Source organism: Bombina bombina, chromosome 11 (assembly GCF_027579735.1).
Source record: "Bombina bombina isolate aBomBom1 chromosome 11, aBomBom1.pri, whole genome shotgun sequence".
Classification (NCBI taxonomy): Eukaryota; Metazoa; Chordata; class Amphibia; order Anura; family Bombinatoridae; genus Bombina; species Bombina bombina.
In genome coordinates this window covers 135,731,510-135,751,448 of record NC_069509.1, presented here as the reverse complement: position 1 = coordinate 135,751,448, position 19,939 = coordinate 135,731,510, and the positions used below count along the sequence as shown (strand labels likewise).

At 35.5% G+C, this 19,939-nt stretch overlaps 1 protein-coding gene and 1 long non-coding RNA gene across 4 annotated transcripts in view; one reads left to right on the top strand and one right to left on the bottom strand.

The window, feature by feature from the left end:
• RAB40C (RAB40C, member RAS oncogene family) overlaps positions 1–12,560 on the bottom strand; it is a 76,091-nt gene extending 63,531 nt beyond the window's left edge. For 2 of the 3 annotated variants that reach the window (XM_053694874.1, XM_053694876.1), the window contains exons 1-2: positions 12,348–12,560; positions 9,509–9,879 (exon numbers count right to left, since the gene is read on the bottom strand). In XM_053694874.1, coding sequence (XP_053550849.1) covers positions 9,509–9,656 — 148 coding nt within the window. In that variant the 5' untranslated portion in view covers positions 9,657–9,879; positions 12,348–12,560. Of the gene's footprint in view, positions 1–9,508; positions 9,880–10,123; positions 10,210–12,347 lie in introns of those variants that run through there. The other variant, XM_053694875.1, reaches the window with a different exon arrangement.
• Positions 12,561–12,688: 128 nt separating this feature from the next.
• On the top strand, positions 12,689–15,279 carry LOC128642258 (uncharacterized). The gene is made up of 3 exons (XR_008399638.1): positions 12,689–12,934; positions 13,892–14,033; positions 15,163–15,279. It is a non-coding gene; the product is annotated as an uncharacterized LOC128642258 (long non-coding RNA).
• The last annotated feature ends 4,660 nt before the right edge of the window (positions 15,280–19,939 follow it).

The window sequence follows — 19,939 nt, the reverse complement described above, 5'->3', positions numbered from 1 at the left end:
ACCAAGTGCCTAAAATTGTAGATTTTCTAATTCTGAGAGAAGGAAAACAACAACGAATTGTCAAGGCCAACCCTACTAAATTTATTTTAATTTGCTTTAAAAGGGCCAGTAAACATAGCAAATAATGTTATATAATTCTGCACATAGTGCAGAATTATATAACATTAGCTTAGCGCCAGATTTCTAAAGTGAAGGGTTAAATAGATATCTCACAAAGAAAACAGAACGCCGCTCCTGGCTCTACTGAGCGGGTTTGTTTTCTTCTAAGCGCAGCTGGGCACGCTGTCTAATCACAGCCGGCCCGATCGCGCTATTAAACTCAATGTAACTCGCTCCCGCTACCAGACTAGAGCGGGAGCAAGCTACATTGGAGTTTAATAGCGCAATCACGCGTTGTGACTAGACAGCGTGCCCAGCTGCGCTTAGGAGAAGAAAACAGACCCGCTCAGAAGAGCCAGGAGCGGCGTTCTGTTTTCTTTGTGAGATAGCTATTTAACCCTTTACTTTAGAAATCTGGCGCTAAGCTAATGTTACACTATGTGCAGAATTATATATATATATATATAACATTATTTGCTAGGTTTACTGGCCCTTTAACAGATAACATCTGAAATACAATGCACTCTTTACCAACTACATGACCATGGATAGCCTATTTGCCTGCAGATTGGCTTCTTCAAATAAGGCAAGTGGAGAATGGAGTTAGGCTACTGAAGAACAGATGCAGCAGCAACATACAAGAGGTTAAATTTGTTTAAAAAAGGTTAAGACTTGGCTGATAAATAATTCAATAGCAACACAACGGAAATGTCTTGTAACTACAAGGTGTTTACTGTCCCTCTCTTCTCAGATTACAGCCTGGCTGCCAAAGTCAGAGACAGACCTGGAGCTTGGATCTCATGTGTAAGCAAAAGCAGAATAGTATACCGTATAATAGTCATTGTAATGGGCGTAGGGGGCATGCAACACAAGGGATATAGCTGGCATATATGGGTTTACTGTATGCAGCATCACACAACAATAAGTGACAGCAAATTTATAATAAGGTGGTGTGATGAAAGTATATGTTTTACAATTTGTATACAATTTACAATATGTATACAATTTATTTTAAAAAAGGGACACAAATCCCAATTTCTCTTTCCCGATTCAGATAGAGCATACATTTATAAACAACTATCTAATTTACTCCTGTTATGAACTGTCCTTTGTTTCCTTGTTATCCTTTGTTGAAAATCAGGAAGGTACACTCAGGAGTGTGCATGTGTTTCTGCAGCACTATATATGGAAGCAGTAGGGCAACAATGTTATACATTAGCAAGAGCACTAGATGGCAGCACTATTTCCTGTTATGTAGTGCTCAAGACGTACACGCTACCTATCTAGTTATCTCTTGAACCAAAAAACATGAGAACACCACAAATTTTACAAGAGAAGTAAAATTGGAAACTTTTTAAAATTGTACACTATCTCTGAATCATGAAAGAAAAACAAAATTGGGGTTTCATGTCCCTTAAAAGGTTTAAATCCGGCCTCCCCCTTAGAAATACTTGTGGACAAGAACTTGGAAAGAAAGCTAAGGGGTGCAGCTATTTCTAAAACTAAAGTTAATTTAACAGATTAAAAATTTCAAAAAGTGAGGAAATAAAACAGAATACATACATAATCTGTCCAGAAAAAAAGAGCTGTGAACTTCTCTCCTCCAATTAGCAAAAAATGCCTTGTTTAGGAGGACACCTTTCTCAGGTCTTTGAGAAGAACCAGTAGGGCTGATACCAACACACTGCCAGAGAAGACAGAAGAGAATGCCCCCAAGATTCCCGGCCAATAGCTGGATGCGTTGGGTGGGGACATCTATCGCACACGTCCAACAGACTGAAAAGAGTGAAGGACTTTTGGAGCCAAGGCGACGCGTTTCAGCCCGTATACAGGCCTTTTTCAAACCAAGAAAAGGCTAATAACTAAAAAAACACAATTTTGAACATTTAAATAAAATGGCAACCAATCAGAAAGCATCTGCTGTTTTCCCCGATTGGTCGCCGCTTAAAAAGAAACCAAGCTGAGGATTTTCAAACGGTTATAGGCGGCAGTTCTCAAACAGGTTGATCTAGACGTAAATCATGGCTATCAGATTCATGCCTACCTTCTCCATTTCTAAACTACAGCATAAAGGTTTCTAAGTTCCCATTCAGGTCTGTGTGGTATTGGAGATTGCCGACCAATCAGATTGGCGCCTACCACCTCCATTGTTTATATGGGAAAAAAATAATTTACAATATAACCGGTTTTGAATACATTTAACCTACTGTGGCTATTTTATTATTAAAAGGGACAGTCAACACCAGAATTTTGGTTGTTTTAAAAAAAATATATAGATAATCCCTTAATTATCCATTCCCTAGTTTTGCATAACCAACAGTTATAATAAACGTTTTACCTATGTGATTACCTTGTATCTAAGCCTCTGCAGACTGCCCCCTTATTTCAGTTCTTTTGACAGACTTGCATTTTAATCAATAAGTGCTCACTCCTCTGTAAATTCATGTGCATGAGTTTAATGTTATCTATATGAAACATGATCTAACGCCCTCTAGTGGTGAAAAACTGTCAAATACAGAAGCAGCCTTCAAGGTCTAAGAAATTAGCATATGAACCTCCTAGGTTTAGCTTTCAACTAAGAATACCAAGAGAAAAAGGCAAAATTGTTGCTAAAAGTAAATGGGAAAGTTGTTACATGCCCTATTTGAATCATGAAAGTTTTTATTGGACTCAACTGTCCCTTTAAAACTATAAAACTTTCTACTTATTTACTCATTGCAACTGTGTAATAGTACATTTGTTATATAAAAAGAGGGGGTTTATGTTTACATATATCCCATGTTATAACCCACATTAATATTTCCCATCACAAAAACACCCAATAATTGTTGTTTTCATTCATTCCTCTTGGGTGTGTGCTATTTAATAAGTATATTCACTTTGTTTCTGCTTGTAACAGTAAATTGGTAGGGCTTCCACCTCTAATGCCTGGATTTATCTGTTCAAGTCCCCAGCATTTTAGGTGGTTTTCATTGCTATTATGATGTAGATAAAATGTTTAGCCACTGTGGTCAATTTTTTGTCCTTATCTAAATCCTTACACGGTTTCTAACATTGCACAGATGCTCTATAATTCTAGTGCCCAAGCTCCTAGTAGACATTCCTACATAAAAGAAATCCTCACATCCACATGATATACAATACATTATGTTTTTACTTTGGCAATTAATGTACTTTTTAATTTTCTTTGTTTCCAAATCTATCCTTAATTTCCGATTATTTGCACATAAGTTTGCATACTGTGCAGTGTCCACACCCTATAGATCCACTATGTAGAGGTTTCTTATGCCCATAGTGGCTTCTGACCCATTTATTTTTCAAATTTGGGACTCTTCTATTTGTAATATTAGGGCTCTGTTGTTTTAGATTAAGTCAGTGCTTGACAAATATGTTAAAAAATTAGGAGCCAGTAAGAATATTTTGGAGCCAGGCATATTTTTAGGAGCCAGACAGTTGGATTTGTATATAGATATATGGAGAATAACCCAAAAAGTTAGGAGCCAGGGGTAAAATTCTAGGAGCCAGTGGCTCCCAGGCTCCTGGGTTTGGCGAGCCCTGGATTAAGTCACAGGATCACTATGGAGTACATGCCAATGTTTTCACAAGATATAATTAATTGCCTGAGAATGTTGTAATGAATCTAACTTCATTATCACCTTTCTTAACATTCCTTTTCCTAGGTATTAACAGTTCTTCTCTATTTAGATTAATAGCCCTATGATATGCTCTACTTAGGGACTTAAAGCCGTACCCTCTTTGGAGAAGTCTGAGTATAAACTGGAGTAGGCTCGTGAAGTCTCTCGCTTTTAAATTAAGGGCATCATCTAGGTCAAGGAAATAAGATATGGCCTTCATTCCCCATTCAGTTCTAATGCTGGTGTAAAAAGATTATACATCCAGGGTAACCAATATTGTCTCATGTTTAAGTTTTTGGTTCTTAAATTTTATTTAAAAACATGGATGTATAATCTTTTTACACCAGTATTAGAACTGAATGGGGAATGAAGGACATATCTTATTTCCTTGACCTAGATGATGCCCTTAATTCAAAAGAGAAAGAGTTCATCACAAGCCTACTCCAGTTTATACTGACAATTATTTCCAGTTTAATAACCAGTTTTATTTGCAGGTATGTGGGAATGCGATGGGGACTGCCTGCTCACCCACACATGCAAATTTATACCTAGGCTGGTGGGAGACCAATATGGTCTTTAAAGTGAAAGTAAACCCCAGCGCTGTACAAACGCTAGAATTTACTATTGAAACAAATAAAAGGAACTTTCATTCATGAAGTACAAGATACTTCATGTAGAAAGCTCCTTTATTTGATTCAATTGGTCGCCGTTTTAGCTCCTACAGCAGCCCATGGCTAAAAAATTTTTTTGGCTAAGAGGTGACGTTTTCATCTCTTAGCCAATAGCCATGCGGTAAATCCGGCTTGGCGCCCATGGGAGCAGGATTTACGGCACGGCTATTGGCTAAGAGGTGAAAACGTCACCTCTTAGAAAAAATTATTTTTAGCCGTGGGCTGCTGTAGGAGCGAAGAACGGCGACCAATTGAATCAAATAAAGGAGCTTTCTACATGAAGTATCTTATACTTCATGAATGAAAGTGCCCTTTATGTATTTCAATAGTAAATCCTAGTATTTGTACAACGCTAGGATTCACTTTAAGGAAAACGTCAGAATTTACTAAACATATAAAATTATGGACAAGGTATATAGATGACATTCTGGTATTTTGGGAAGGTCCAATAAAAATCTTAGAGGAGTTTGTTGATAGCCTTAACTTAGTCCGTAGAGCAGATTATCTAATCAGGGATGATGCTCTGTATAGAGTTTGTTACCACAACTACTAGTGATCAATTACTGCAATCGGTATTAGATTCTGAGTGTTAGTGACAGTGTCCTGGAGTAGCGATCTCACCAGAGAGTCCGTCCGCTACAACAAAGAAAACAAGGAAGTGCTGTGAGTACTCACTGTGTTGCAGCTTGCGTGAAGGCAAATTGATTAGTCCCGACTTTGTTTGTGAATCCATGAACAAAGAAAAGGGTACAGCTTATACCGATGTATGCGGTCAAGTAAAATGGAGTCTGGTTGCTTCCTGACGAATTAAATGAATAAGAACAGCAAACCTGTTAACCTCACAGCGTTTGTTTAGCAGATATTGAGAAAGTCTTACAATATTTAGCGTACAGCAAACCTGTTGTCCTCACAGATTTGCTTAGATGGTGTCAGTGATTAAGTCCTTGGAACCGGAATGGAACATAGATGAGTGACTTGACAGCTTCTGAAATAGCAAGTGAATCTGGATAAGCCGAAAGAGATATTTTGTATCCAATGCTTCCTTTCTTTGTAATGAAAAGAGCTGTGAAACTGCAGCTGTAGTGAGAACAGACTTGCAGCGTTTTCTTACAACTTCCAAACATTAATTGGCAATAGGTGAAAGGCATATTGGGAATATATAGGGAAGGAATTAAAGGAACATAGATGTGGTTTGCAGGAATTAAAGGGAAATGCATGTTGTTGTTTAGTAAACATGACAAGCATATCATAGGGCTTTGAATCTAAATATGGAACTGTTAATACCTAGGAAAAGGAATGTTAAGAAAGGTGATAATGAAGTTAGATTCAATACAACATTCTCAGGCAATTATATCTTGCGAAAACATTGGCATGTACTCCATAGTGATCCTGTCACTAAATCTATTATAATAGAGAGCCCTAATATTACACATAGAAGAGGCCCAAATTTGACAAATAAATGGGTCAGACGCCACTATGAAAGATATGGGAGTAAGAAGTCTCTATATAGTGGATCTATAGGGTGTGGACACTGCACAGTATGCAAACGTATGTGCAAATAATCAGAAATTAAGGATAGATTTGGAAACAAAGAAAATTAAAAAGTACATTAATTGCCAAAGTAAAAACATAATGTATTGTATATCATGTGGATGTGAGGATTTCTTTTATGTAGGAATGTCTACTAGGAGCTTTGGCACTAGAATTATAGAGCATCTGTGCAATGTTAGAAAGCTTCTAAGGATTTAGATAAGGACAAAAAATTGACCACAGTGGCTAAACATTTTTATCTACATCATAATAGCAATGAAAACCACCTAAAATGCTGGGGACTTGAACAGATAAATCCAGGCATTAGAGCTGGAGACCCTACCAATTTACTGTTACAAGCAGAAACAAAGTGAATATACTTATTAAATAGCACACACCCAAGAGGGATCAATGAAAACAACAATTATTGGGTGTTTTTTTTATGTGAAATATAAATGTGGGTTATAACATGGGATATATGTAAACATAAACCCCCTCTTTTTAAATCAAAATAGTCCTATTATATTACACAGTTGCAATGAGTAAATAAGAAAAAAAGTTTCTAGATTTAATAATAAAATAGTCACAGTAGGTTAGATGTATTCAAAATTATTATTTTTTAAATTATTTTGTGCCCATTGAAAACTATGGAGGTAGTAGGCACCAATCTGATTGGTCGGCAATCTTCAATACCACACTAACCTGAATGGGAACTTTGAAACCTTATGCTGTAGTTTAGAAATGGAGAAGGTAGGCATGAATCTAATTGGTTGCCATGATTTACGTCTAGACGTACCTGTTTGAGAACTGCCGCCTATAACCGTTGGAATCCTCAGCACAGTTTCTTTGAAGTGGCGGCCAAATGGAAAAGAGAGGATGCTTTCTTATCGGTCGCCATTTTATTTAAATTTTCAAAATGTTTTTTTTTTAGTTATTACAGTTTTCTTGGTTTGAAAAAGGCACATATACGGACCGAAACGTGTCACATTGACTCCAAAAGTCTTGCTCAACTCTTTTCAGTCTGTTGGAGGTGTGTCCCCACCTGACGCATCCAGCTATCGGCCGGGAATCTTGGGGGCATTCTCCTCTCATCTCCGGCAGAGTGTTGGTATCAGCCATGCTGGTTCTTCTCAAAGACCTGAGAAAGGCGCCCTCCTAAACAAGGCCTTATTTGCCAATTAAAGGAGAGAGGTTCGCAGCTCTTTTTTGGACAGATTATGTATGTATTTTCCGGTTTTATTTCCCCACTTTTTTTGTTTTATTAATAATCAAATAGATTTTAATCTGTTAAATAAACTAAGTTTAGAAATAGCTGCAACCCTTAGCTCCCTTTCTCAGCTCTTGTCCACAAGTATTTAAAATTACAAAGGAGTGGGTAACACCGGGGGAATCTCTTTGACCCTTGTCATTTCTATAGTAATTTACTAATCCTGTTATTTCTCTAAATAGTGTCCCCTCTTTTTCCCCCTTAGAGATATCAGGCAGCCATCCCAATCTGCAATAAAGCTAGAATTGAGATATTTAGATAAAATATGGAAAACAATCATAAAAAAAACACATTTAATACTGCACTGGTTTTGTGAATTTGTGTAATATATTATGGGGACAAGATACGATAGATAATTGGTGTTAAGTTTCACAATTGTAAAAGTCAGAGAACAAGGCACCTATAAAAATAAGCCCTATATCCTAACATGTGGGGAAAGGTAAAGAGATTATACATGAACCCCCCTCTACAGCATGCACTGGCTCAGCAGGACACTTCAAAATGTCACTACTCTTTCTGGGACACCCATCCAGGTCCCAATATAATTAAGAATAAATATCCTGCTACAGTTTTTTTTTTAAACCTCTTAATTACTAGGATATGTTTAAGGTACTTAAAGGTTAAATTAGAAGTAGGGCGACATTTTGGGTTTAAATCACACACACACACACACTGGCCAAATATGTGCTGTTCCATAACCCCTTAAGGACCAGCGACAAACCATATACGTCGCTGGTCTTTTGATTGCATTATTAATATCGCAGACCGCACTATTTCCGGTGACCAGAAGGGAGGTGGAAGGGGATAATAACGTGATCTCGCTGCACCAGGGCTATTATAAACAAGAAAACCCTTAAAGGGACATGAAAACCAAATTTTTTCTTTCATAATTCAGATAGAGCATACAATTTTAAACAAATTTTCAATTTACTTCTATTTCGTTTGCTTCCTTCTCTTGTTATCCTTTGCTGAAAGGTTTATCTTGGCAAGCTCAGGAGCAGCAGAGAACCTAGGTTCTAGCTGTTGATTGGTGGCTGCACGTATATATCGATTGCGATTGGCTCACCCATGTGTTCAGTTAGAAACCATTAGTGCATTGCTGCTCCTTCAACAAATGATACCAAGATAATTAAATAAATTATTAAGTTGTTTAAAATTGTATTCTCTATCTGAATCATAAAAGAAACAAATTGGGTTTCATGAACACAATGTTCACTAGGGGCCACTGTCCCCATCTACCATGCAAAAGAGTTTTAAATTACACAAGTCACCTGCAAGTGAGTAAGGACACCCGCTGCAACAGAAAGAAAAGGGTTTATGTGCGAACAGTTCTGACCCGACATCCTATTTAATTATATAGACTTAAAGTGCAAAAAGAAAATGCTCTACTATGCGTTTAATCCCTGCAAATGGATTAAACACATAGTTAAAGTCAGCTCCAGAGCAGCAATGCACTATTGAGAACTAGCTACCTCCATCATGAGCCAAAGACAAGAGAAAAAAAATGCAGCCACCAATCAGCTAGATCTCACTAGTGCATTGCTGCAGTCGAGCATATGTACATACAATATTCAATGATGGTTACCAAGAGAATTAAGTACATTTGATGATAATAGTATAAAAGTTTCTTACAATGACATGCTATTTCTGATTGATCAAAGTTTAATTTGGACTTTCGAAATTCCTTTAAAATAACACATTACATTAAAGCTTTAAAATTATTAATCATTTTGTTTTATATTACTTGCCCGAGATTTTCATAGTAGGCACAAGAATACTGTCAAGGGGGTATGCAATATTATTACGCTGAATGTGTGAAGAAACACCCCCCAAAACCACACATTTTAAAAAAAGACATGAAACCCAAAATTTTGCTTTCACGTTTCAGACAGAGAACACAATTTTAAACAACATTCCTATTTACTTGCATTATCTGATTTTCTTCTTTCTTTAGATATCCTTTGTTGAATAGCAATGCACATGGGTGAGCCAATCACACAAGGCATCTATGTGCAGCTACCAATCAGCAGCTACTGAGCTTATTTAGATATGCTTTTCAACAAAGGATATCAAAAGAATGAATCAAATCAAGTAAGATGATAGAAGTAAATTGGTTTAAAAAAGCATGCTCTTTCTAAATCTTGAAAGAAAAAAAATTGGGTTTTGTGTCCCTTTAAATAAGCATTGATTTACAGAACTGAAAAACACAAGAAACCGGTTTTACATTTTTAAAATAAACTGCCCAGCTGACTCGCATTGGCCAAGGACCTTCACACAATCAATATCTGGGGTCATAGATAGCTTACCATTACTATAAGAGTAAGGAGACTCCGATGCTCCATCCTGTAAGCTTGCCAAGATCTCTCCCTTTCCCACATCGCTGTCTCCAACCAGCAGAAATTTCAGCAAGTAGTCATAGCTCTTCACAGGGCTTCCCTGAGTGCCCATCTTCATCAGGAGTCAAGAGAGGCAACCGGCATGTCAGGCACCCCCCTTCCTCACCCACAGACCCCTGTACCAGGAGCCTGACAGGTGCTTGGTGTAACTGCGCAGTTACTAAATTTCACTGATGATCTCAAATACGTATCTACAGATACAATGCGGTTGAATTGTGCAGTGTGTTTTTAACCTCTGTCTCATCTACTATTCCACTGGGACCACTTGAAGCAAAAAGAACCTGCACACAGAAGAAAAAAAAAAAAAGGAAAAGTTAAGGAGGGGAAAAAAAAAAAAAATCTCTATAGGCAATATTATCATTTACATCTTAAACGAAGCTTAAACGAAGCTATGGTGTGCCATAAATTAAAGGCATACAACAAACTAGCTGTAAAAAATACAAAGACAGAATGATGTATCAGATCAGTACACATGATAAGCATATCTAATTCTATTAAAAATATTCTAGTTTGCTTATTAAATACCTTATGATGCATTAAATCATTTGTTCTTCAACAACTCCATCATCCTCTCGCTGTACACAGCCAGCCATATGGATGGAGCATCTACATGAACATAAAAGGATAAAATTTCCTCTCGGCTACAGAAGAGTAAGGGAGGGGAGAGGTTGTCTGCCAGGCTCCTCCAATAATAGGCTAAAAAGGCTGCTGCCTGCATATCTTGTCACTCCCTGGCAGGGACGCGGATTAGCAGACTATTTGCATAAAGAGCAAAACACAAGCAGATGGCCCAGTTTATTGTACCTAGTAGGGATGGAGAGGCCTGTGGTGCATTGTATAAAAGCACATTATATACAGCTCCAGTCATGAAATTGTTGATCTATGGTAGTTAACATTTCATGTTTTTTTTTTCTCATGTCCTTTAAGCTTTCACTATATTTAAAAAAAACACACACACAAAAAAAATGCAAACAGACACACGTGTAATAACAATCATCAAATCCCTGTTTTTGTCAGTTTTATAGATCATGGTAGGGGGGGAGAATAACTAAAGGTCCCAAGCTGGGGAGTGGGCGGCAGGGAATGTTGCTCTGTGTACTTGGGAACATAACAAAGGGGTGTAAGGCATTATTAGAACACCAGGATAAAAACAGAAATAAAGTGTGTAGTATACTATTTTAGCTAGAATTACTTCTCTAATCAAGAGAGTAAATAATATTTTTTGCATTCTACAGGAGTTGAACAAATATGTACGTGCATTCTCCCTTCATAATAAAGGGTTCCCTCACACTTCTGATCTTGATTATGTCAGACAACATTTTGACCACTATTTAGCCAAGGTGATATAACAAACGATGAACAAAAATATATATAGTAAACACTTAGGAATTTGACATAGATATTAGTAAATAATTGGAGGGAGTGGTAGAGTCACAACAATTCCCAAAGATCCAGAACACTTATCTAACAAATTGTACACACTTAGACTATATATATATATATATATATACATACATACACAGGTAGCCCTCAGTTTACGCCGGGGTTAGGTTCCAGAAGGAATGGCTGTAAATCGAAACCGTTGTAAATTGAAACCCAGTTTATAATGCAAGTCAATGGGAAGCGAGGGAGATAGGTTCCAGGCCCCTCTCAAAATTGTCATAAGTAACACATAGAACTTATTTTTAAAGCTTTGAAATGAAGACTTTAAATGCTAAACAGCATTATAAACCTAATAAAATAATCACAACACAGACTTTACTTGCATTTTTCTGCAAACAGTTCTTTCTATGCATTCCAATCTGGACTGATTTATAGACAGGAAGATCTTGTTCCTTTGAAATCTGCTCGATAGCTCAGGTCTGGTTAAATTGATTAATTTCAGCTTGCTTGGCTTTGCTGCAACACAAGCGGACAGCTCCACCTACTGGCTATTTTAATAAATGCACTGCTTCTCAATGTTTTTCAATAGCAGTCACATGACTGGAAAAAGGTTGATATATAATTTATTTTTTTTAATTAGGAAATGAGATTATATATATATATATATATATATATATATATATATATATATATATAATGTGAGGTGAAAGGATTACAGCTCAACTTTCTATTGTGTTTGTTAGACAAGATTTAAACAAAATATACAGCAAATACTTATGAAAAAACTGCTCACAAACAACCCTGTATCATTTTCAGCTAAACATTTTGAAGCTAAGCATTTAGGGGCATCATCCTTTAATTCAAGGCAACAACAAGAACTCTTCCTGTAGTAAAAGATTACTTTGATTACTACCATCCATATAAATAAGTTCTGTCCACAGTGGATTTATTTTGGGTGGAATATACCCATGGTACATAGAATACTCTGTTCAATCTTTTCCAATATAATTTTAAATAGGTAAAGATTAACTATAAAAAAAACCCACTAACAATATAACATTGAAAGTTACTGTAACATCAAAATAAAGTGGAGTTGTTTTCACTTGTAAGTTTAGAAGTTGCAAGATCATCCAAACCTTATCAATACTATAAAATGTATACAGTTTAACCCTTTCCTTGTCTGACAGGACTATAAAGCATATACAATATGTGATCAATATAATTTATGTACTCAATTATGAACTAAAATTAATGAACCATAACTGTTTTAACCATAGAGACAAATCTTTAATAGTGTTTAAGTAATATAAGTCAGTTGTGTTTCCGGGTGCTCAGTGAGCTGCACCAGGTAAGAATTCATACTCACAAAGAAGACGCCAGGAAAGAGGCCTCAGGCCCTGGATATGGAGTACGCGATATCCCTGGCTGCGGCCTGGTTTCTACACACAAGTATACCGGGGCTGCGGCCTATAACTTCGCATGTACACACAAGAAAGGAAGTCCCACCCTCTCCCCGAGCTCCAGCTCTGCAAATCGGTACAGTAGTCACAGCCAGCACCGTCTCCCGGGTACAATTCGAATACTGCGCATGTGTGAATTACACAAGATGTGTCAATCAAAATGATACCACGCCTCATTGCAAATTAACTGTCCTATCAGCTCCCAGACGACATTGTACCACGCCCCTTTACCGTAGTTCCAATAGCCCCACAAAGCCGTCCAATCACGCACATCCTGTATAGGATGCCAAATAACCATGGCTCCGCCCAGTTACTTATAATTAAAGGGGCTCGCCCAAATCAGGTAGCCTTTGTGTGTCCGGGAGGGGTCACATCCATTAACTGTGGTTGAACGAGTGTTGACATTGTATCACCAGCGAGGATTAAAGGCATATGGTGAAAACAAAAAAAAAAGTGCATTTTTTTTAAAGTTTGTATTTTTTTTTAATCAAAGGTTTGTTACTTTTGGTAAATTATTTTTTTATGCCATTTATATACCAATAACGACCCCAGACCACATTAAAGGGACATTAAACACTTTGAGATGGTAATATAATAATGATAAACTGTTTATGTATATATATATATATATATATATATATATATATATATATATATATATATATATATATATATATATATATATATATAAAAACACTCTGCAATAGACTTTTATTATTTATTTTGCCCCCTTTCCTTTAAAGGGACACTCAAGTCAAAATTAAACATTCATGACTCAGATAGAGCAGCAATTTTAAACAATTTACCAATTTACTTCCATTAACAAAATGTGCACAGTCTCTTTATATTTACACTTTTTGAGTCACCAGCTCCTGCTGAGCATGTGCAAGAATTTTAGAATATACGTATATGCATTTGTGATTGGCTGATGGCTGTCACATAATACAGGAGAAGTGGAAATAGACATGACTTTTAAATGTGTCAGGGAAAAAAAATCTACTACTCATTTGAACTTCAGACTAAGTGCTATTGCATTGTCTTTTTATCATGCATTTGTTGATCATTCAAATCTGCTGTATTTACTGGCCCTTTAATTCCATTCTGAAATTGTGAGCTTTTCAGTTCCTGTTATAAATAGAAGTGCAGAACACGGTTATATTCCACACAGCCATTGGCAGCACACTCTAGTGACCTATTTATAACTGTCCCTAATTGGCCAGATAGAGAAAGAAACCTAAGTTATAACATGGCAACTCCTGTTTTATAGACATTAAAACGTTACACTTCATTTTTAAATATTTCAACTACTCATGAAACTTTAAAAAATATCTCTACATGTTTTTCTCAGAGTAATCTTTTCTTAAAATTAATCATTCCATCTAGCATTTATTTATTGTTTAATGTCCCTTTAAAAGCACATCAAACATCTATTATTTTTGTGTAAAAACAGCTACGGACATTCTGGACATCGTTGATTGGTCACTGGGACCCATGTGATCTAAACATCTAGTTTGAAACAAAGTAACGGCTAAAAGACGCCGCAGCAAGAGAGGACGGAATACCAACACATATTGCCGAAGGATACATTTAAGGTGAAATGAACACAATTGCCTAAACATCGGCTACATTATAACATTTATGATTACCAACATAATTGCTTCTTCATATTGAGAACTAACTAATGTCCTTACTATTGAACTCATTTGGGCAATAGACTCAACATTACTCTTATATATCGAAGTCGGGGCTGCTTAAACGTCAGCATTCCATCGGATTGTTGAACTTTTGGTCAGAGACTGATATATTAAACGTAGTACAGATAATATCCGTTGTTAACATTTAGAGTGCTTATTTTTATTATTTTTTATTTCCACTTTGTATGATTGGTATATAGAATGAATTGTTATAGAATGAACTGTTTATAATGAATGTTTAGAATTTTTTAATTGTCGACACCGGTGTCATTCTTTTTAAAGATTGTGTTTTTTATCATTGTATCGAATTTAGTATTATTAAATTTCTTTACCTGCTATCATAAGTACTTGTATTCCTTTTATCCGTACATTCATTGGCTAAACTATTGATTATCAGCTCAATATTTATAATATTTGTCTAGCCTGACATCGGATTAGATAGGATTTGATTCAAAGAATTGTACACCATACTGATCATTTTGGATCAGTCTTTTTTCATATATATATATGATTGGCTTTTTTTTTTTCTTCACTTATCCACATATAATTTATATATATATATATTTTTTTATTATTTATTATCATTTTTTGGATTCACTTAAAAATGTTGGTATCACTAGTATTTTAAGTAAATGGAGATATAAAGTTTTGGGAGGTATTCTCACTAATTAGTGCCCACTAGAGTTTTATTATATATATTTTTTATTATATTATTATATCACACTTATAGAGTAATTTTTCTTATTAATTTTTCATTTTAATTTTTCTTATTAAATTCCTAAATTTCTTTTTTTATAATTGAAATATTACACTTCCACTATATTAAGTTAATAATAGGGGATTTATTAATTTTAAATCCTATCCATTAATATAATTAATTATCCGGAATCAGATTGCCTTAGGCACCCCTTACAAACCCACATCTACATATTGTATACTGTGGAATTATTTGTGAGAGATTCCACCAGTAAGGGAGGCTTTGAATCTGATGCAGAGTTGATACATTTCAACAAAATCCTTTTTTCAGTTTGGAGTTGGATGCCTCTGTACCACCGCCGGTGGGATCCCCTGTTTTGAGAGGGATGCCTTCCCCTCAGCAAGATCACAGCGGGGATACGTCTTTGCCTGCAGCAGACTCTCAATCACCTTCTTCTGCATCAGAGGACAGTTCATGTAGAATTACATCAAGCGGAAGAGTGGTGAGACTTCCGGCCCGATATCGGGATTAGCACTAGTTAGAACAGTGACCGGAAGTATGGGCAGAATAATCCCATGATCACTGTGGACTAAGGTAGTCTACCCCGATGTTCAAGTCAGGATGTAATTCATGTTGTTTATACAGATATTCTCTTTAACCTGTTATTTGTTATATACTATACAAAACTGTTGTTGTATACTTCTTTTATACCTTGTTATTTGTTGTATTCAAATGAAAAAAAAAATGTATGCTTTGTCCTTTGAAAAGGGGGAATATGTGATGAGAGTGGGAAGTGACGACACTGGATGGGGCAGGGCTTAGGTCCGTTTGTGTATGTCGCAGTTACTAAGTGAGATCAATGGTACCAGATGTATATTTCCATGCTCTGCAATAAAATAGTGTTGTACCCTCTTTGCTGTGTCCTGCATCTCATGACAGAAGTGTTGGAGAGAGATGGAAGAATGAGTGCTTGCGGCCTTCAGTGAAACATGGTGGAGGGTCTGCCCTGGTTTGGGGCAGCATTTCTGCCAGTGGTGTTGGTGATATTTTCCGAATTGATGGAATCATGAATGCTGAAAAGCACAGACAGGTTTTAATTCATCATGCCATTCCTTCTGGAAAGCACCTGATTGGGAATTATTTTATTTTTCAGCATGCTAAATGCAGTGAAACTCTCAGAAAACGTCAGGACAGTCTCCCCAAAAGAGTTCAAGATGTGTTTCGTGCTAAGGGAGGTCACACTAAATACTGAATTTCTGAAAAATTCTGTTTTTTATATTTTGTGTACATATTTTCTATATTTTCTGTTTGTATCTTAATAAAGAGACTAAACAATAAATATGGATGGTCATTAAAACTTTACTAAATCAATAAACCTGGTGGTGGCCTAAGACTTTTGCACAGTACTGTGTCTGTGTGTGTGTGTGTGTGTGTGTGTGTGTGTATATATATATATATATATATATATATATATATATATATATACAGGCAGTCCCCGGGTTACGTACAAGATAGGGACTTTAGGTTTGTTCTTAAGTTGAATTTGTATGTAAGTTGGAACAGGCACTTTTTTTAGGTGAAACTCTAGCCAAACATTTTTTTTTGTTTTGGATAGCATAGGATAAAGTTTGTTTTGCTATCTGTGCCCCTGTTCAGAAAATTTCACATCACTTTCTGTCCTTGTGACAATTGGATTTTCAGTATTTTGGATTATCCTGGAAAGAAGGATTGTCGATAAAGCTCTATTTTCTCTGTATGTAAGTACGAGTTGTACTTAAGTCGGATGTCTGTAACCCGAGGACTGCCTGTATATATGTGTGTGTGTGTACAGATGTATTTATTTGTGTTTTACTGTATATTTACTGTACATATTCAACATGCCAATGTTCTTTTTATTGTAAATACATATTTCTGTACATAGCTGCATATCCCTATATATATATTTATTCCTATAGATATGTATTTTACATGAACAGTATTGTAAGGTTTTCAATTTTAGCTCTTATGTTTTCATCAAAACAAAATAAATGAGTTTGTAGCTAAATGAGATAAACCCAAATATTGCTACCAAATAAAATGTTTAATCACATAAATTAGCAGTTACTTCAAGGTTATATTTTTCATACACAATAGCTTAGACCCAAAGCGTATGACAGATTTAAGTTTATGATAGAAATCATTTTTTATGATAAATCTCAGATAATACAGGAGAATGTTTTGAGCAAGCTGTATTTGGCTTAGTTTTGCTAGTAAGTCCTGGAATGAGCAAGCAAAGGTATGGTAGCAATATAAAACAACAGTCTGTGTAAGGAGAACGCTCAGATGATATGTTTGAAAATAAAGTAATTGATCAACATGAGGCAAAAAGCTGAATAAATGTTAAAGCAAACTTTAGCTGAATAGTATCTTGTTAGCAGGGTAAGTAAGATCAATTAGTAAGCAATAAGAGACAGGCAAACTTGTTAAAGTGAAAGTAAATTTTAGCCCTTTACAACACATCCAAGTATTGTATACATTCCAAATAGTAAGATCGCTATATATATTTTTTTAAACTCTGTGAATTTTAAATTTTAATTTTATTTCTACTACCATTATCCGTCATGCTCCGCCCATCTTAGACTTCCTATGTTTCTGTGTTTTGACGTATAGAGCGGTCCTACCCGCTCTATACGTATGTCAAATGTGCGTTCACAAGCAAAGAACGCATTGCGCATGTGCGAATCGTAGATCTTCCCGTCAATGAGCATGCGATTCTGTGATGAGCCTGTTTACAACGCGCATGCGTGAATGCGTCCTCGGCTGTTATAAAACAAAAGGTGTGCGCATGCGCAAATCGTGAACGCGCGTCCTACACAATGAGCACAAAAAAGATTTGCCGCATGTGCAATTGAACACATAGGCTGTCAAGGTTTTTAAAATATTATTAGATGATATACACAGGTATACTTATTATTATTTAATGGTGATGTGGCTGTGTACATAAAATAAGTAACTTTATTTGTAAAACTCCAAAAGGTCACTGTATGTAAATCAAACCCCCTCCTCACTCATCAGAAGACAGTTGGCCTAGTTAATCTCAGACTGTCATTTCAAAGAAAGACAAATTGTTTCAAAATAAATGGCCATGTTTATTTTGTATATCATAAATCTGGGATCAAACATGAAGTTTTCCTTTCTTGATTAACAGAACATCTGAGAGCAAGATAGTCACTTCAAAACATCCCTTACCCCATACAGTGAATAGAGACGTAAATGTCTAAAACTTTTAATTTAAGGCCTAATGAGATGCTCACAATTTCAAGGAAGTGGAAATTAGCATGATGGAGCCTCAAAAATACATGCCCATATATGGGTTTCCTGCCAAGGTGAGGAGCCGATCCGTCTGGGAGAAGGTTTGAAAACACAAACATTTTCAAGAACTGTAATTTTTAACAACCACAAGTTAAATGATACCCTTTGGAGTTTCCCATGTGGAGACCCCAGACTAATTGGCATTTAAAGTCCCTGTATGGCATAAATAAAAATAAATAAATCTTGCAAGAGGAATTATGCGTGTTTGAAATAATTCAAATAACACATATATGTATATATGTATTGAGCTGGGACATAATATATTAAATAAATATTCGCTGTGTTGAAAAATAAATACATTGATATATGTATACAAATACTGAACCATTGAATTAAAGATAAACATTATTTCTCTGTGTTCCAGGAAGCTAATGGAAAATGATAGGACATTAATGGATATGAAATTGTCTGTTCGTATAATATTAAATATGAATGTCTGTTAAATGAAAAATATAAATAACACTATTATTTTATTTTAGGTCTGCAGCTGGTATGGCCATGCATTTAAGTATGCATTGGAGATATGAAGTGCATTGTGTTCCTGTTGAGATGCAATGCAATGCCAGGATACTGAAGGCTATTATAAATGGATTTTAAGCTAATCAGGTAGCAATATAAATTACTTTGATATAATATAATGTTAAAAACATAATGTGTTTGGTATTGGGATAATCAGAAAAATGATATGATACTACCCAATCTATAATTAATATTGTAAGTGATAAATGCAATAAATTATAGTATGTTTAAAATAATCATTATATAGGGAGATATTAGCAGTATAAAATAAATGTTAGGTCTGTATTGCTGTTTGTTTGTCATGCTGCCCCCCGATGGCCAAAGTCCAGTATTACAGCCAATAGATTTGACTGTTAAAAGATACATTTCCCAAAATGAACCAATAAGAAGGGACAAGGTTTTCAAAGGGCCTCCCATTTTTCTCACCTATGATTAGACAATATAAGCTGGAATGCAGGATGAGAAAGGAGGCTGCTGATGATTTTGCTAAACTGACTGAAAACTGTTGCGTGGGACACAGTCAAACTATAAGCAAAGTGGGCCATGCTTTCTCTTATCAATTGCAATTACACTTATTTTCATATGAGGTGGAACAAATTTGGGAGCTGAATTATCGATTTGGTCATTTTTGGTGATGTATGGTTGTTCTAATTTTTAATATTTTAAACATAGGTAAACATTTAAAAGAAACATTCATTGCTGCTGTAAGTAATAGATTAAAGAGAGCAGTTTGTATTTGAGCTTACATTCATAGTCCTGTATAGTGTTAAGTTTGTCTTTTGTATGCTAAGTAATTTATCTTTGCAAAATATAGATATATATATCTTAGAATTAATTTTAATTATAAGTGACTAAGAATTTATTTCAGCTTAGATAAATTAGCATAGGAATTGGTTGTTTACACAAATAGTATATACAATTTCTGATGTTTTAAATTGGAATTATATAGGATAAATTATGGCTAAATAGCTGATTATATTGCTTGAATGTTAGCAGCTAAATATATTGGAATCTCATTGTGTTAATTGAATGAAATTCTATTGTGAATAAGGCTAGTTAAAAAGTTACAATTTGGTTTGCCTTGTAAAGAGTATTGCAACAGTTTAAACACTATATAGTTTGACTCATATTCTGGTTCTTACAAATATATTTCAGTGTGTCTATAAATATCAACTAATAAAAAGAATTCAGGAATTTATATTAATTTTATTGTCTTAGTATATGCATTTTATTGGGG